The sequence below is a fragment of the Nothobranchius furzeri genome, chromosome 8 (assembly GCF_043380555.1).
Source record: "Nothobranchius furzeri strain GRZ-AD chromosome 8, NfurGRZ-RIMD1, whole genome shotgun sequence".
NCBI lineage: Eukaryota > Metazoa > Chordata > Actinopteri > Cyprinodontiformes > Nothobranchiidae > Nothobranchius > Nothobranchius furzeri.
Window position 1 is genome coordinate 56,507,852 of NC_091748.1, and position 15,145 is coordinate 56,522,996.

The 15,145-nt window shown below is 39.3% G+C and overlaps 1 protein-coding gene across 6 annotated transcripts in view; it reads right to left on the minus strand.

Moving 5' to 3' along the window:
* agbl4 (AGBL carboxypeptidase 4) overlaps nt 1-9,914 on the minus strand; it is a 459,294-nt gene extending 449,380 nt beyond the window's left edge. For 2 of the 6 annotated variants that reach the window (XM_070554140.1, XM_054730077.2), the window contains exons 1-2: nt 9,655-9,789; nt 8,781-8,903 (exon numbers count right to left, since the gene is read on the minus strand). In XM_070554140.1, the coding sequence (XP_070410241.1) occupies nt 8,781-8,798 (18 nt within the window). In that variant the 5' untranslated portion in view covers nt 8,799-8,903; nt 9,655-9,789. Of the gene's footprint in view, nt 1-8,780; nt 8,904-9,654; nt 9,790-9,826 lie in introns of those variants that run through there. The other 4 variants (XM_070554139.1, XM_054730076.2, XM_070554141.1 and 1 more) reach the window with 4 other exon arrangements.
* Between the last annotated feature and the right edge of the window lie 5,231 nt (nt 9,915-15,145).

Consider the following 15,145-nt stretch of genomic DNA (forward strand, 5'->3'; position numbering starts at 1 on the left):
ATGGCTTCCATGGACATTAGAATTGGAAAAGTCACATCAAAACAGGACTGGTTAAACTAAAATAGTAAAATAAATCTGACCATCAAGAGATTAGTCAAAGTCAAACTTGTCTCCAGTGTCTCAAAGCAAAGAAACAAACTAAAACAAAAATGAGTTTTAAATGTATTACACATTTTCCAACAATTTATGTTTGGTTTATTGAATCTTTAAGTTATTCTATAAGTCAACAGATCTAAAAACAATAGTTTTAAAGTTCTTTGCTCAATTCATGATGTGGAGCATCAGAAAAATTCACACAACATTGCGTACAACGTTTGGGGCATAAGTAGAGCTGAGGAAATCAATCTAATAATTGATTCATCAAGATGTGGACATAAATAATCTCAGTGTTCTCCCTACACAGGCTCAGGCGTGGCACTGCACCACGGCTACAAAATCAACCCCACCACCACCGCTCTCACGGCCAACACATGGCAGCAAAACGGTCCAGGAATGTTACACCAACCCCCACTCCACTCTGCGCGCCTTGGCTAGAAGATTTTCTAGAATTGATAATCGATGAATCAATTACTATGTAATGCAATTTATTTTATGAACCGCAGCATAAATATGTGATCCTAATGCCTACTGCATACTGGAAGCAAAAGCGGTGTGGAACGGCAGCGGTACAGTTTACTCACGACAACCACTGCACTGAAGTGCACACCGGGAGAGTCCCAGCAGCAAAGCAGCTTGTCTGCAGTGCTCTTTGATCACCTTGCGAGATCACACAATCCCTCGATACTTCAAAGAGTACGGTTTGTTTTTGCTATCTGCCATTAAACCAAAAAGAAAGAAATTGCATTTTACATCACAGTTTGATGTCACATGATGATGTAAATCTCAACCGCCAGGAATTAAAGCCATGAAAACACACCGCTGCACTTCTGGAATGATGCTGTGAGTAAATAAGCCATTAGGTCACACTTAAGCTTCATATACTGTATATGAAATTGCATAACTGCAATACTTTTATTTTGAAAATTACCAGGGATTTTACACTAAATTTGTGTGCGATTTCCTGTCTTGCCCTATGTTAAATTCTATCCCAGAAGCGGCTTGTGGAAAAAATGGAGCCCAATCCTATGTTTAGCAGCGCAGTGTGCCGCTTCTAGGCCGCTTCTGAAAATTGCCGCATCGCGGCTGGTTTGTTACACTTCATAGACTAGAACAGGTTCTAATCTAAGTGATAACGTTTCGCTGCCGTTTTGCTGCCATTCCACAGCGCTTTTGCTTCCAGTGTGCAATAGGGGTTTGGCTGCTCCAAAGAAATTAAAAGCTAATCTGTGGACCCAAAATGTATTTTTCAACTAAATGGAAGGTAAGAATTGGAACGTGTCCTATAAGTTTTCAGGATTTCAGTATATTAGACTGTTCAGAATCTGCAAAGCATGTTTCCCCCACAGCCTGAGATGTGAATGTGATATTTTTATTTTTATTTTACTTTGCTGAATCTTAAGTGTTTAAAGTGTTTTGCACTTTTACATTTTCCTATTGTGATTGAAGAGGTTTTTAGAGATGACATGTTGTGTTCGACACGTTTTGATTAAAAGAAAAGCACATATCTGAAATATTTTATTGTTTGATGAAAAAACACATATGAAATAATTATGATATATCAAGATATTGAATCCAACTGAATCGTTGACATGATAATTGTAATTGAATTGTGAGACTAGTGATGATTCACACCTCTAGTCATAAGACAATACAAAAGCTGGATTTGTTATAGGTAACGTGTTGATATGAGCTCATTAGATAGCCTGTTATAATATCTTCTGCTAAATCAACCACTCAAAGCAGCAAAACAAAAATGCTCATGATTCAAAGTGCCACATGACCTTGACTTTTAGATCCAAGTCTGTTTTTAGGTCTGACTGGACCATATTGACTGAATTGACCGTAAAAGCCCGTGAATCTATTGGTTGTGCCTATCAATGAACCCCATTAAACACTCTTCTGCCCTTAGGGCTTTATTTGGCCATGCAAGTTATTGTCAGCAGAGTTATATGATGAATCGATGAGTGTTTAATTACATCTGGTGCTCAATCCTGAGGTGTAGTAAAACAATGTCTCTAGAGTCTTCCTCTGCTGCAACAGATTGCTCTCTACTCAGCAGCACTGTATGGACGCGTTCACACAAGACTTTACTTTTAAGACTCTTAAAAATCCCCAATGCTGTAATGTGTGAAACAAAACAAATGTGCTAAAACAAGATAAGAATGTCATTTGGATTCCACCCTAAAAAATAATTATGCTTCTTTAATCATTGTTTTGAATCTCTGTCAGGCCAGAAGTTTGTGTTAAGGCATTAATAATGTCTGCTGCTTTCTTTGTCCCATGGTTTTCTTTTGAGTAAAAATATATTCAAGTTCCTATGTGCAAGAAACTATAAAGTCAGAATCACAGCATTATCTGCACGCATATTTAAAAAGCTTTAGCTGTTTTGAAGTGACGTTGTGGAGAACCTGTTGGCAGAAACATCTGCTGCTTTTTAAATCTGTAGGCCATCTTTGACTTGATCAGCATAAGGTTGGCAACCAAGTGAGTTAAGCCTCATCTAAATGTAAATTAGTTTTCATCCCTTTGGCAAACAAATTATATAACCAGTGTCTTCTTTAATAAACAAATTAGACTTTATTCTTTTCTATACCAGCGCAACAAAATAAGAAAACGTACATAGGGAAGAAGGTAGCAGCAAGCCATAAGTGACAGAGCTCTGTTACAGATCTGTATTCATTTCCCATGGAAACATCAGCTTGAAGTGCTATGTTTCAGATATTCAATCTGGGAGGAGTAAAATAGATATTGGCTGTCATGAAACACCAATTCAATAGCTCAAAGAATTGCACGTTTGGCATGAGCTTACACGCTTGTCTCCAATTTTATTCCTGTCATGGGTGTCACAAATATCGGATGGAATGTGTGAAAAACAGCAGCTCGTGCTACAAGCCTTCCTAATATTTTCCTACAGTCTTGAAGTGTGAGCGTGGGCTCTAAATCTGTTGTAAACAAATGTATTATTATCCTGGCTGGATGAATCTGGACACTATGTATTGATTAATATCTCTGACCAGTACAACAACATGACAGCAGACCTCAATCATTTGCATTTTAACAATAAGAATATTAATGCTTTACCAGAACTCCATAACTTAGTTTGTTCAAATATCAGGTAACAGTATTACATGTCATTCTTTAAAGGTGTGGAACACTGAAAAACCATCTTCATTACGTTCATTTTGTGTTGATTTTCTAATTCCACTCGGTTCTTTTCTATAGCAGTGTCACAGTGTGTATGTTGCTACCCATATATAGAAAAGAACCAAAAACAATGGAACAAAAAAAAAACTTTTTTTATTAATATTTCTTATTATAAATCGGTCATTATGAGTTTTTCATACAGGCTGAACATGAAAATAGTCTCCTCCACCTATCTCCTGCATTAGCATCCGAGAGAAAATAGACAAGGAAACGCTAGAATTAGAAAAGCCTGACAGATCTGCGTCACACTGTCACTTAACATTCATGGACTCACCCATCTTAAATCATGACAGGGAAGGCTGTTATTGGTTTAGCTTCCAGGAAACAGCAGAGAACATCTCAACTAGTAGAAGCTAACCATTAGCATTAGGGCGACGGTGGCACAGGAGTTAAGTGCTCGCCCCGTAATCGGAAGGTTGCTGGTTCGAGTCCCGCTCAGTCTGTCGCTGTCGTTGTGTCCTTGGGCAAGACACTTAACCCACGTTGCCTGCTGGTGGTGGTCGGAGGGACCGGTGGCGCCAGTGCTCGGCAGCCTCGCCTCTGTCAGTGAGCCCCAGGGCAGCTGTGGCTACATTGTAGCTCATCCCCACCAGTGTGTGAATGTGTGTGTGAATGGGTGAATGACTGATAGTGTTGTAAAGCGCCTTGGGGGGTTCTAGGACTCTAAAAAGGCGCTATATCAAATACAGGCCATTTACCATTAGCAACTCTAGTTGCTAGGAAATCAATCAATCAATCAATCAATTCTTTATTTAATCCCAGAGGGGAATTAGAGTTTCAGTACACACAATTCAGAGATCAGACATACATGGGTAAGACCCATGACAAGAATTGGTGACTGTGGTCATTCCCAACCTGAGTCGCGCTACCTTAATAGAGATAAGAGGGTTACATGAGGATTGGTTCAGGTGGAGGGAAAAAAAGGCACTTCAGAGTTACCCTCCACCGGGAGGGCAGCTTTGCTCTGCAAAAAAACACCTCAACAGATATGCAACAGACTTCAGACAACACAACATAACATGAGACTCCAATAAGAAGGCGGGGGGGGGGGGAGGGGGGGCTGGGATCCAGTTTCCCCCAGCGAGAGCAGCCATCTGGCACTCATCTACTGTACAGTCACAGGTGGGAGGGAGATCTTGGGAGAAGCAAAGAGTACATTGACTCCTACAGTTGATGACCTCGCCAGGCTGAAGTCCACCAATCAAGGCTACCAGGGCGTCAGATTCAGATAACAAGAATTTGTTTGGGTCAGGCTGAGATAATTTTCCTCTCTGCTTTCAGTCTTTAAACTGATCATTTCCAGTCCTTCAGTGAAGCCAATTTTGGGGTTTTAAACCTGTCCATACCGTCTGGTGACTCTCTCCATGATGAAATCCATTTTGCACACTAATACCGGTCTCGCAGCTAGAACATTGTCCAGCTTACGATTCACCTTGAGTAACGTGCCAGTCTGAGAAGTCTCCACACGGACGGTGCTTTCCGTGGGTGCGGGTCGCCCTCCAATCGCTCCCGTCTTCCCAAATTTCCAGAAAACCACATATCCTCCCACTCCAGTCAGGAGAAATCCAGTGATCATCAAGCCGAATATCCACACGTCTTTGAATGGACAGCTGGCTGAGGCATATGATCTTCCACTCCTTCCAGGAATCCAACATATATCCCACCGGGTGTGTCCCCTGTGGACATGTGGGAGCCCCCTGCTCCGTTCTCATTGTTGAAAAAAATCTTATCGATCGCATTGAATGACCAGTTTATCAAATCCATGGTTAGTAAAAATAGACTTTTTTTGAAGAAATGCAGAGAAGCGCTCTGTGGGCAGACAGGACAAAGAACCTTGGGAAAAAAGATAAGGGAGACTCCATTTCCCACCGTCTGAAGCAAATTTCTCCTCCAGCTGACTTGTACTTCCTGAAACAGGCGCATCTGAGACACCCCCCCCCACCACCACCACCACCACCACCACCACCACCACCCTCCCACCATACAAATTGCAAGACATTCATTCCTACTAGAGGCCACTGTAAATGCATTGATTGAACAGGTGTTCAACACCTTTAAGCTAGGTTTTTTAAATTACAGTTTGTACTTTTAAACATTTCTGTAGCCAACACATGCAAAACAATGATTAAATATGCCAATAAAGACAATCAGATATTTAAATTCTTGAATCGTTTACATTTTACTCCTGGGATTAAGGAAACAAAAGTAGGTGGAGACGCAAATACTGCTGATTTTGGATGGAGTCTGAATAAAACCAGTAAAGGTTAAATGGAACAGTCACTGGGATATTAATGTTGACATTTTCTGACCAAACTTCTATTCATGTCCAAATCTAACTTTAGCAATGCATTTACTGGAAAGAGATTAATACCAATTTCGTAAATCATTCAGGAGGATACATCCGCATAGAGGGATACTCATATGTTAGCTGATCTCTATGTGAGAGAACCCAGCACCTTTTAATCAATGTTTCTGCTCCTCTGGCCATGTCATTTGGTGGAATAAAGGCAAATTTATTAAAAGGGCAATAACAACATTGATATCTCAGCACATTTCATAAAAGGGAAACATATTTAGTTCTGTATACGTTGGTATTATACATGTTCACTGACCTTCACATGCTTCTTATCTTTGTGTAAAACTATTAGCTTCCTGATGTTTGTATTTATTCATTAAAGGCCTTCAAATAATTACTTTGCCCTTCATAATGAATTCATAACAATGTTAAAATTAAAATTTGACAAATACAAAGAAAACCCATTTGAATTTGATCTGATTTCTAACTTGTTTAGGATTAAGTGGATCAGAAAATCACATTTGGGGACTTTGTCCCCGAGAGTGAGACCAAGGTCAGACATCAGAAAGTAAACAGAGAGAAGTCACAGCTCATCTCAGTCAACAGAAACTAAAATGGGCTTATCAGTGGAAATAGAAATCTGAGTGCCGTGTGAACCTAATCTCCACACACAGATTCAGCCACAGAAAGATCTGCTGATTCCCTGATTTACTCTGCCTTCCTGTGAGTCGCGGTGTTCGTCCGGGCGAGGGGCTAACTGACAGATTTTGTTAATGATGAACAAACACTTTCCACTCTTGTGCCTTTCAGCTGTCAGAAAGCTAAATCTGTTAACAAAGGACTCCAGGTGTATTAACTTGAGCCTACTGTATGACTGGCTCCAACAAAATAGGTGGACAAGAAAACAGATCAATCATCCCTCAAAGAAAAGTTTTGCTTTTTGAACACCAGTATTGTTTGAATTTAAGATGAAAATAACGAACTTATAATAATATCATTATTATTATTATTATTATTATTATTATTATTATTATTATTATTATTATTATTATTATTATTAATAGTAGTAACAATAATATTAATAACCTTCTCAGTGGTCTAGTAGAGTGTCTGTCCTGGAACTGGGAGATCGGGGTTCAAATCCTGGTTGGGTCATACCAAAGACTTTTAAAATGGGATTAGGGCAGGGTAATGAATCAAAAATTTATCGTTATCTAAATTTCTGACTCTTATCCGTATAAATTTTACCCATGTGAATAAATTTAATTATACAAAAATTTAAAGATGTATGTAGTTTGGCAACGTTCATTTCCCTTTAAGAAACTGAACCACCTTGAGTCAGGTAAAAATGTGACTCAACGTAAGAAATGTGACAGCCCCATCTAGTGGACAACTTTTGTTTCTGTGCATACCTGTAGTTATCGTCCATTTATTGTTATCGAGGTGAAATCCTCAATATATCGTGATATTAATTTTAGGTCATATCGCCCAGCCCTAAATGGGACCCAATGCCTCCCTGCTTGACGCTCAGCTTTAAGGGGTTAGATTGGGGGGTTAAACCACCAAATAGCTCCCGAGCACAGCCACTGCTGCAGCTCACTGCTCCACACGGGGATGGGTCAAATGTGGAGATGAATTTTACCAAAGTGTGATGACTAAGGGGACTTTAACTTTACCTGACACTCCGTATTTAAAGACAGACTAAAAAATTAAATTTAAAAAATAATAAATTGTTAAGAAACAAATTAAAGAAATTAACGTAACATTTTTCCTCTTTTCATGATTATAAATGAATTTGGATCAATTTCAAAGTAAATGTGAAAATGGACACAATAAGACAAATAGTAACCTACATGCTAAGTTCATATGGGGGGGGGGGGGGGGGGTTAACAACATGAGAACTTCCTACAGCTGTTAATGAGGCTAACTCTTCTTCTGGTGCTCCTATTCCATAACACCTGACTAACAGAGTTTTGCAAAACAAATACATGATAATCTTTAAGTGTGAACAGACGACAGGCAAGAATAACAGCCACCTTTTCTTAACGTTATAAAAGTGTGAAAGTATGAGTTTGTACAGTTGTGTATAAAATAGTCCATGGCTTCAGATATTACAGGTTAAATTTCTAGAGTTTTATTGTTAAACTTATCCATGACTGTGTAATGTTACAACCAAATATGACTGCAGTTAGATTTACAGTACATTAGCTGCTATAATAAGCACTGAATGTTGTATGAAGCAGCTCTTAAGGCTTTGATTGATAAAATCCTGAATTCATTTGGAATAAATCATTTGTTCTATATTTTTCTAATTATATATAGTTTTGATACACAATCTCTTTTTAATGAACTAAACTAATTAGGATGGATGTTCGCTTTTACTTTATTCAAGACCTTAGAAGATACAAAAATATTTCAATTGCTTTTAATTTCATTCGTTTTCTTGACCTGACAGATAACTTTAACATCCACAAAGATTTTCTTCATATGTTGCAATATTTCAAAACATAACCAGGTGGTAAAAAAATTGCCCATATTCACTCCACACTCATGAGGCACACTGGTGGCCACATACAAGTGAAACTTGAAAAAGAAGGATATGGTGTTAAAGATAATTTGTCAGTAATTCACCCTAAAAGGTGAAACTAATATACGAGATACTCGTTACGTGCAAAGCCAGAGATTTCAAGCCTTTATTTGTTATAACAGTGATGATTATGGCTTAAGCTTATGAAAACCCCAAATTCAAGATATCAGAAAAAATTGTGAAAAGGTTCAATATTCTAGGCTGTAAGTGTCACACTCTAATCAGCTAATGAATCCAAAACACCTCCACAGGTTTGCTGAGCCTTTAAATCAGGACTACTCGACTCCGGGCCTTGATGGCCAGTATCCAGCACGTTTTGGTTTTAATCCTGCTTCAACACACCTACTTTCAATCAGCAAGTGGGTAACAGGCTTCTGCAGTGACTGATGAGCTGTTGCACAGGTGAATCGTGTGTTGAATCAGAGAAACCACTAAAACAGTCTCGATACCAACCCTCAAAGTCCAGTTTTGAATGGCCCTGCTTTAGATGGTCTTTCAGTCTAAGCTGAATTACTGAAATAAAAATATTTCCATATATTTTTTGTTTTAATTGTATACAACACTTTCCTCATGTTTTCCAGCTCTAACACTCACCACTCTCAAAGCAAGCATCAAAAACCAGATGTCCTTTTCGTGGGATCCCGGCGTATCCTGGTGGGGTCACCATCAGCTTGTTGATGTTCCCCACTAAAGCATCCTCCTCTCCAGTTTCACTTCCTGAACAAAGAGAGTAATATAAGTCTGAATGTACTCACATTGTAAAATCTTCAGTAAAACATTTTTTTTATTTTATTTATTTATTTATTCAATTTTATTTATTTTATTTTATTTTGCATTTACTCTCTTGAGATCCGAATTTGTATTTGGTGTGATGTAAAATAAAATAAAATAGAAATATTGACAGTTTTCTTAGAAAAAAAACTGAATTTCATTTTTTTAAATTCAATATCAAATGTTTCTAAATAATTATGAAACAGGTCTAAATTGAAGAGATTAAAAGATTCTAGTGCAAGAAGTCGAAGTCATCATAAGTGGACACAGGGTCTCAGGAGGTTAAACATATCAAAAAGTAGCCTACACCCACAAAGTAGTATTACAGAAACCCTGAGTATCACAGTAAATTTAACCAATAAGCATTTTGTCCAGTGCCGTTTTAAATATAATATATTGAAAACTGCTGTTGCTTTAAATTTGAAGAATAATGGGGGAACATTTGAGAAACCCCTGCAACCGGGTGTCTTCTAATTAGCTATTCCTCTGGTGATAATGGTGATACAGCTAGTTAGCACACAATCACTACACCTGTATTGCTGCTCGCTCCTACGACCTGCGGCTCTAAATTAGCCTGCTAGAATTTAGCAGGCACCCTTCCTTGAGCAAACTAAATTGCTCGGATACTTTGTGATGTGATTTACAGACGTCGAAAGCTGAAAACTACGAATTCCGAGTCGTGTTTACTCCAAAGTACCTGCTAGCTAGGCGGTTAGCACACCCAACGTCAGCGTCAAAATAAAGACGCGCTGCGAGCTAAAGGAAGGAAAATAAGGCTCTATTTATTTGTCAGAGAACGATGCAACGTGCCCTTTCTTCCGTCTGCAGAGCAACGAGGAGAAAGACAGACAAAGCTCATATTTACACACCAGCCTCGACGTCTCTTACAGTGTTCTCCTCCATCTTCCTCTCATCTGCTTCCGAGCCGACGCTCACAGCACGTTGCCACGGCAACGGAGCAACATCTCCATCAGTCAACTAGGGGTAGTTTTTACGACTGGAAAAGTATCGGATTCAGTTTTCAGGGCAGATTTGATTTGTGCTTACACCACACTGCTCATAAGGTTTTAAAATTATCTAATTAAAATTGTTTTTATTGATCGTTTAAACAGTTACACTATAAAATGCTCTTTTTCATCTGAAAATAGACATTTCTCATCTAAGCTCATGCTTAGATGACAAGCTCATGACAAGTGCAGTACTGTGGAAAAGTAATACATCTTTTTTGTTTGTTTCTTTTACCTCCAAGCAGCTTTTTATTTATTTATTAATTAATTAATTTATTTATTAGGCTCTCTTTTCAAATATCCAGCTTTCTGGAAGAAAAACATTCTGAGACCTTAATAAGACCTGAGAAATATTTCAAGTCCGCTTAAAACTATACAAGACAGTCTGGCACCTTAGAAGCACAGAAAAGCAATTTAAGGATAGTTTAAAAACGTTGCGCAATACTATAGCTCTGTGATCCCACTAAAATTCCCTAAATAAACCTCAGCGCCTGTTTGCAACATGAAGAAATGGTAACATTGGGGTTTGGCAGACAACAAATGCACCAAAAAGGGCTTTCAATTCAATGCAATGTAATTTGTGTACTGGACATAATTCAGTTTTGTTCCAGCTGTATCGAAACAAGGCCCGTTTTAATGGTATATTGAGAGAAAAATAAGCCAATAATTGCAAGCAGCAGTCAGAGATTGTGAGTTATCCAGCAGATTGATTAAGGCTGAAGATTTTCTAGACAATTGGAGCAGAGATGTCATCAGGGCCAATCAAGCCTGGCCCTATCCCTTTCCCATTACAAAGGCAGCACCTGATTAAGTAGATCAAATGAGCAGCCACACAGCTCCTGGAGCAAGAGGCACACTGGTTGCTGCTGATTTTCAGCTTATAAGCAGTCTGTAACAGGAGCAAATGAATAAGAGCAAGGAGAGGGCACTGATTTTTCTGTGGTGTGTGATCTGTGTGTGATGGCAAACATCAACAGGCAGTGGAGTAGATAGATCTGAATGATTATTTCTTAGATGACAGTAAGAGAATGCAGAGCAGCTGTGTAATATTTTGTTAGAATTGAAAATTGAACAGCTGTCAGCCATGCCAAGTCATTCCTTTACCACTATGCCAATGAAAAAGCTTTATGGTGGTACAATCATTCATCTTGAAGAAAGAGGTTGAAACTGAATTATGGTGCATGAGAAGAATTTATTAGATGCACAATAAGTTCTAATGTTTCTCAGTTTTGTGTAAAAAATAACGACAACATGGAAAGAGTTTAGTTCATCAGAATCTGGCTTTTATTTATTTTTAACAAAATGTTTGATTGAGATGGAAGTGAATGTGTTTCATAAGGGGAAGTACTGAGAGATGTGACTGAAGTATACGTATATATCGGGCCAATTTTTACCGTTCTTTATACATCATCATCGGCTGATATTTGTCCTTATTAAGCCGATTTAAAGTCTGGCACATCCTCAGGCAGCTCGGTGCTGTTGCAGAATTTAATTTAAATATAGTTTTACATTCACTGATAACATCAGCACAATAAATTAACTAAATCAACTTGTGGTGCACAAAGTTCAAATTTAACAGTTAGTAAGACTCAGAATTCAAAAACTGATTCAGCTTCAGAAATTGTGTGCATCAACTGATGTCATAAGTGACATTTTAGCATTTAAAGTATCTATCCAGAGTTTTCCCCTTTCAGAAACTGACACACACACACACACACACACACACACACACACACTCACATTCACACTTATGTCTACATACAAATGACTTAGATTTTAGAGACCGAGTTCACTCCTTTTTCAACACATTTGCAGTGGTCTCTAGTAAGTCAATCTCTGTGGCGAAACAGCTCTCATGCTCCTGTTCTGGGAACTAGGATTGAGCCAGAGAAAAGGTAAGCTGAAGACAGCAGGATTTGGAGTCTATCCAGACGTCTCATCTCTGATTGGCTAACAGCAATGCCACTCTACCAATGAATCTGTTTGCTTTGCAACATTAATGTTTTACATCCACAAATAACACAAGCCTGAAGGAATTCTGTCATATTGTGGAGTTGCTAAAGCTAACTGTTAGCTTCTACTACCCAAAATGCACTCTAGGGCTAATCAACAACAGCCTTCCCCATTGTGAGCCAAGATGCTTGAGTCAATGATCATTAATTTGACAATAAGACGTGCATTTTACTGGCTTTTCTAATCCAAGAGTTTCCTCATCTATTTTCTATCAGTGACTAATAGAGGTAGAAGACTAGAGTGTTAAACTCAGAGGGACCAATCATATTTAAAAAATAACAAAACATGGTTTCTCTGTGAACTTGGTGTTTAACTAATGAAAACCAAAACTTGTAAAAGTAGATATAACATATGATGGTTAATGCACTTCAAAATTGTAGCAGAGTGCGTTTATATAAAAGGATAGTAGACCACCAATGATTCCTGAACAATTATAAGAACTTAAGAGCATACACACCATCACAATGACATTTTAAAAGACATCAAAGTCCAGTTTATGTATTTCTGTGTCTCAGAAAGCCATTATTGTTCCTCTGAACTTTAAAATGATCAAATAACTCAGTCCTTAGAACTCTGTCCCACAACTCTGAAACAAATAAAATAAATAAATAAAATAAAATCCTTATAATTCTTGCCTGGATCTTTATGTTTGTGTATGTGTGTGGTCAACTTTCCTTGTGGGGTCACACCCATTAGGACAGTGGGAGGGTAAAAGGGATACTATGCAACTTTTTCATGTTTTTAAATCAATTTCTTGAGCCTGTATGTGTTAAAATAACCTTTTACAGAGTTAATGATATGTCACACAGACCCCCACCGCCTCTGTGGCCAGAATATTGCATTTGTAACGTCAGACGGGCGGGCCGCTTCCTGTTAGTCTGGTGCTGCAGTCTGCTTCCATCACGTTTCCTGCATGTTTTAGACCATGAGCACAGACGATTTGTTTAATTTAGTGATGAATCACTCCTGTAGACACTAAGGAAGGCTGGGAGACGTTTCAGCTGCTAGATTAAGGTGATAAAAAGATAAACTCACAACAAGGAGATACGTTTCAAGTTTGGTTTGACCACATAGAAATAATAACGAACACTAGGGGATGCTAAAAGCAAGCAAGCAAATAATGTGTGTGTGAATGGATGAATGATACACTGTAGTGTAAAGCGCTTTGGAGTCCTTACTCTGAGAGGTGCTATATAAGTGCGGGTCATTTATCATTTATCATTTAAAATGAGCAAATCTTTTTTTTTTTTTGTTGTATTCACATTCCACCAAATATAGGGAAACCCTTTTTACCCTGGCTAGCTGAGCACTTTCCCACATGACAGCTATCATCAAAGAGGGAAGAAGTCATGCAAAAATCAAAGCAGGCAGGAAGACAAGGTGCAGAGTTGGAGACAGGATGTTTTGAGAGACCTGGTGGGAAGTGCTTGGGGGGCTGGGGAGGAGAAGGGATGGCAGCTTGGGTGCAGAATCCATGCATGCGGCAGTACACAGAGAATCACTATGGTGACAGCAATCAGGGGCTCGGGGGAGTGAGTGTGGGTCAGAGAGGAGAGCTTGAGAAGCAGCTGACTGAGGAATCAGAGCTTGCTCAGGATGATTCAACTGACAGCCCCCCTCCAGGGCGGTGCTGGACCAGCTGTCCCCAGAGACCACGAGCTGTACGGAAACCCTTTTCTTAAGAAAATAATTAACATGGGAGACAAGACATTGCAACAGCGATGCTGTTAATAATAGGTTCACATCTCTTCTCACCAATGAAAATGTTTTTAAATAATAGAAACGTGCTAATTTTAAATGTGTAACCAACGTTATATTTCACGTCCTTCATCTCTGTGAGCCTCCACATATGTTCTCGTTTCCTTGTTGACATATTGGTTGAATCGAACAATTTGTTAACACTTTGCTTTGCAGTTTACTGTTGCTGATGCGCTCATTCGCTCACTTTTATTTTTATCTGTCACTGTCTCTAAATCCCTCTACTCCGCCCCCTCCTTTTGGTGCTGGGCAGCATCCACCAAAACAGATGGTCCAGTGTCAATGTGGCTGCTATTAACTGGCCGATCCCCCTCCAACTCTGATCTCAGACGGCAAAAAGCACATTTAAAATGTTGTTTGACTCTGTCCTGACAAAGGTACCGTGATCCTGCTCAGTCCAACACCATCGACCAACGTTAGAATGGCCTGTATTTGTACAGCGCCTCCTAGAGTTCTACAACCCCCCGAGGTGCTTCACAGCACAACCAGTCATTCCCGAATTCACACACACATTCACACGCTGGTGGGGATGAGCTACAATGTAGCCACAGCTGCCCTGGGGGCGCACGGACAGAGGTGAGGTTGCTGAGAACTGGCGCCACCAGCAGACAAGGAGGGTGACGGGGTGTCTTGCCTAACGACACAATAGCAGAATTCCCTGCCAGGAGCCGGGATCAAACCTACGACCTTCCCATTATCGGACAATCCGCTCAACCTTCTGAGCTCTGCCGATTTGTTTTATCTCAAGAAATAAACTTTTTTTAACAATATTTGTCTCTTTTTTTTACACGAAGATTCACAATCTAATTGAATTTTCCAAACTGTTTAACCCAATGAATGCAGTGAGTCATGCTCTGGCTGTTTCCTGTTCATTTAGGAGTCGGGATCTCCTGCCACGACTGTGACTGGTTGCTGCGTCATCACTGTGCCACACCCTGCTGAGGAAAAGGACAACCACCTGACCTTGACGCTCAGCCCAGCAGCATTTTTCCTCTGTTTTTTTTTTAAAATCCAACTCCCATTGAGTCTCCCTGTGTTTTATTATGTTCCAATGATGCATTTCCTGTAAATAATCTGAATGTTTTAAAGCAGATAAAATGTTGTATCTCTTTTATTTGCAAAAACATGAAATCATTCAACAATATTAAATCCCACACATCCTAATTTTGTTCGTTAATCCTAGTTTAAGTTCTAGCTTCTTTTAAGTGTCTGCATCCATGTCTGGTGAACTCACTTGAAAAGGAGGAGAAAAGAAGCAAATCTGAGTGATGGAAGAGGAGGAGATGATGGTGCTGATGCTGATGCTAGAACAGTTTTCCCACCTTGTGGTGACAGAGTGAACTGTAGCTGCTTGAATGCACGAGCAGTGGGGGAAGAGGGAGTGATGCAGAGGGAGGTGGAGGGGAAAAG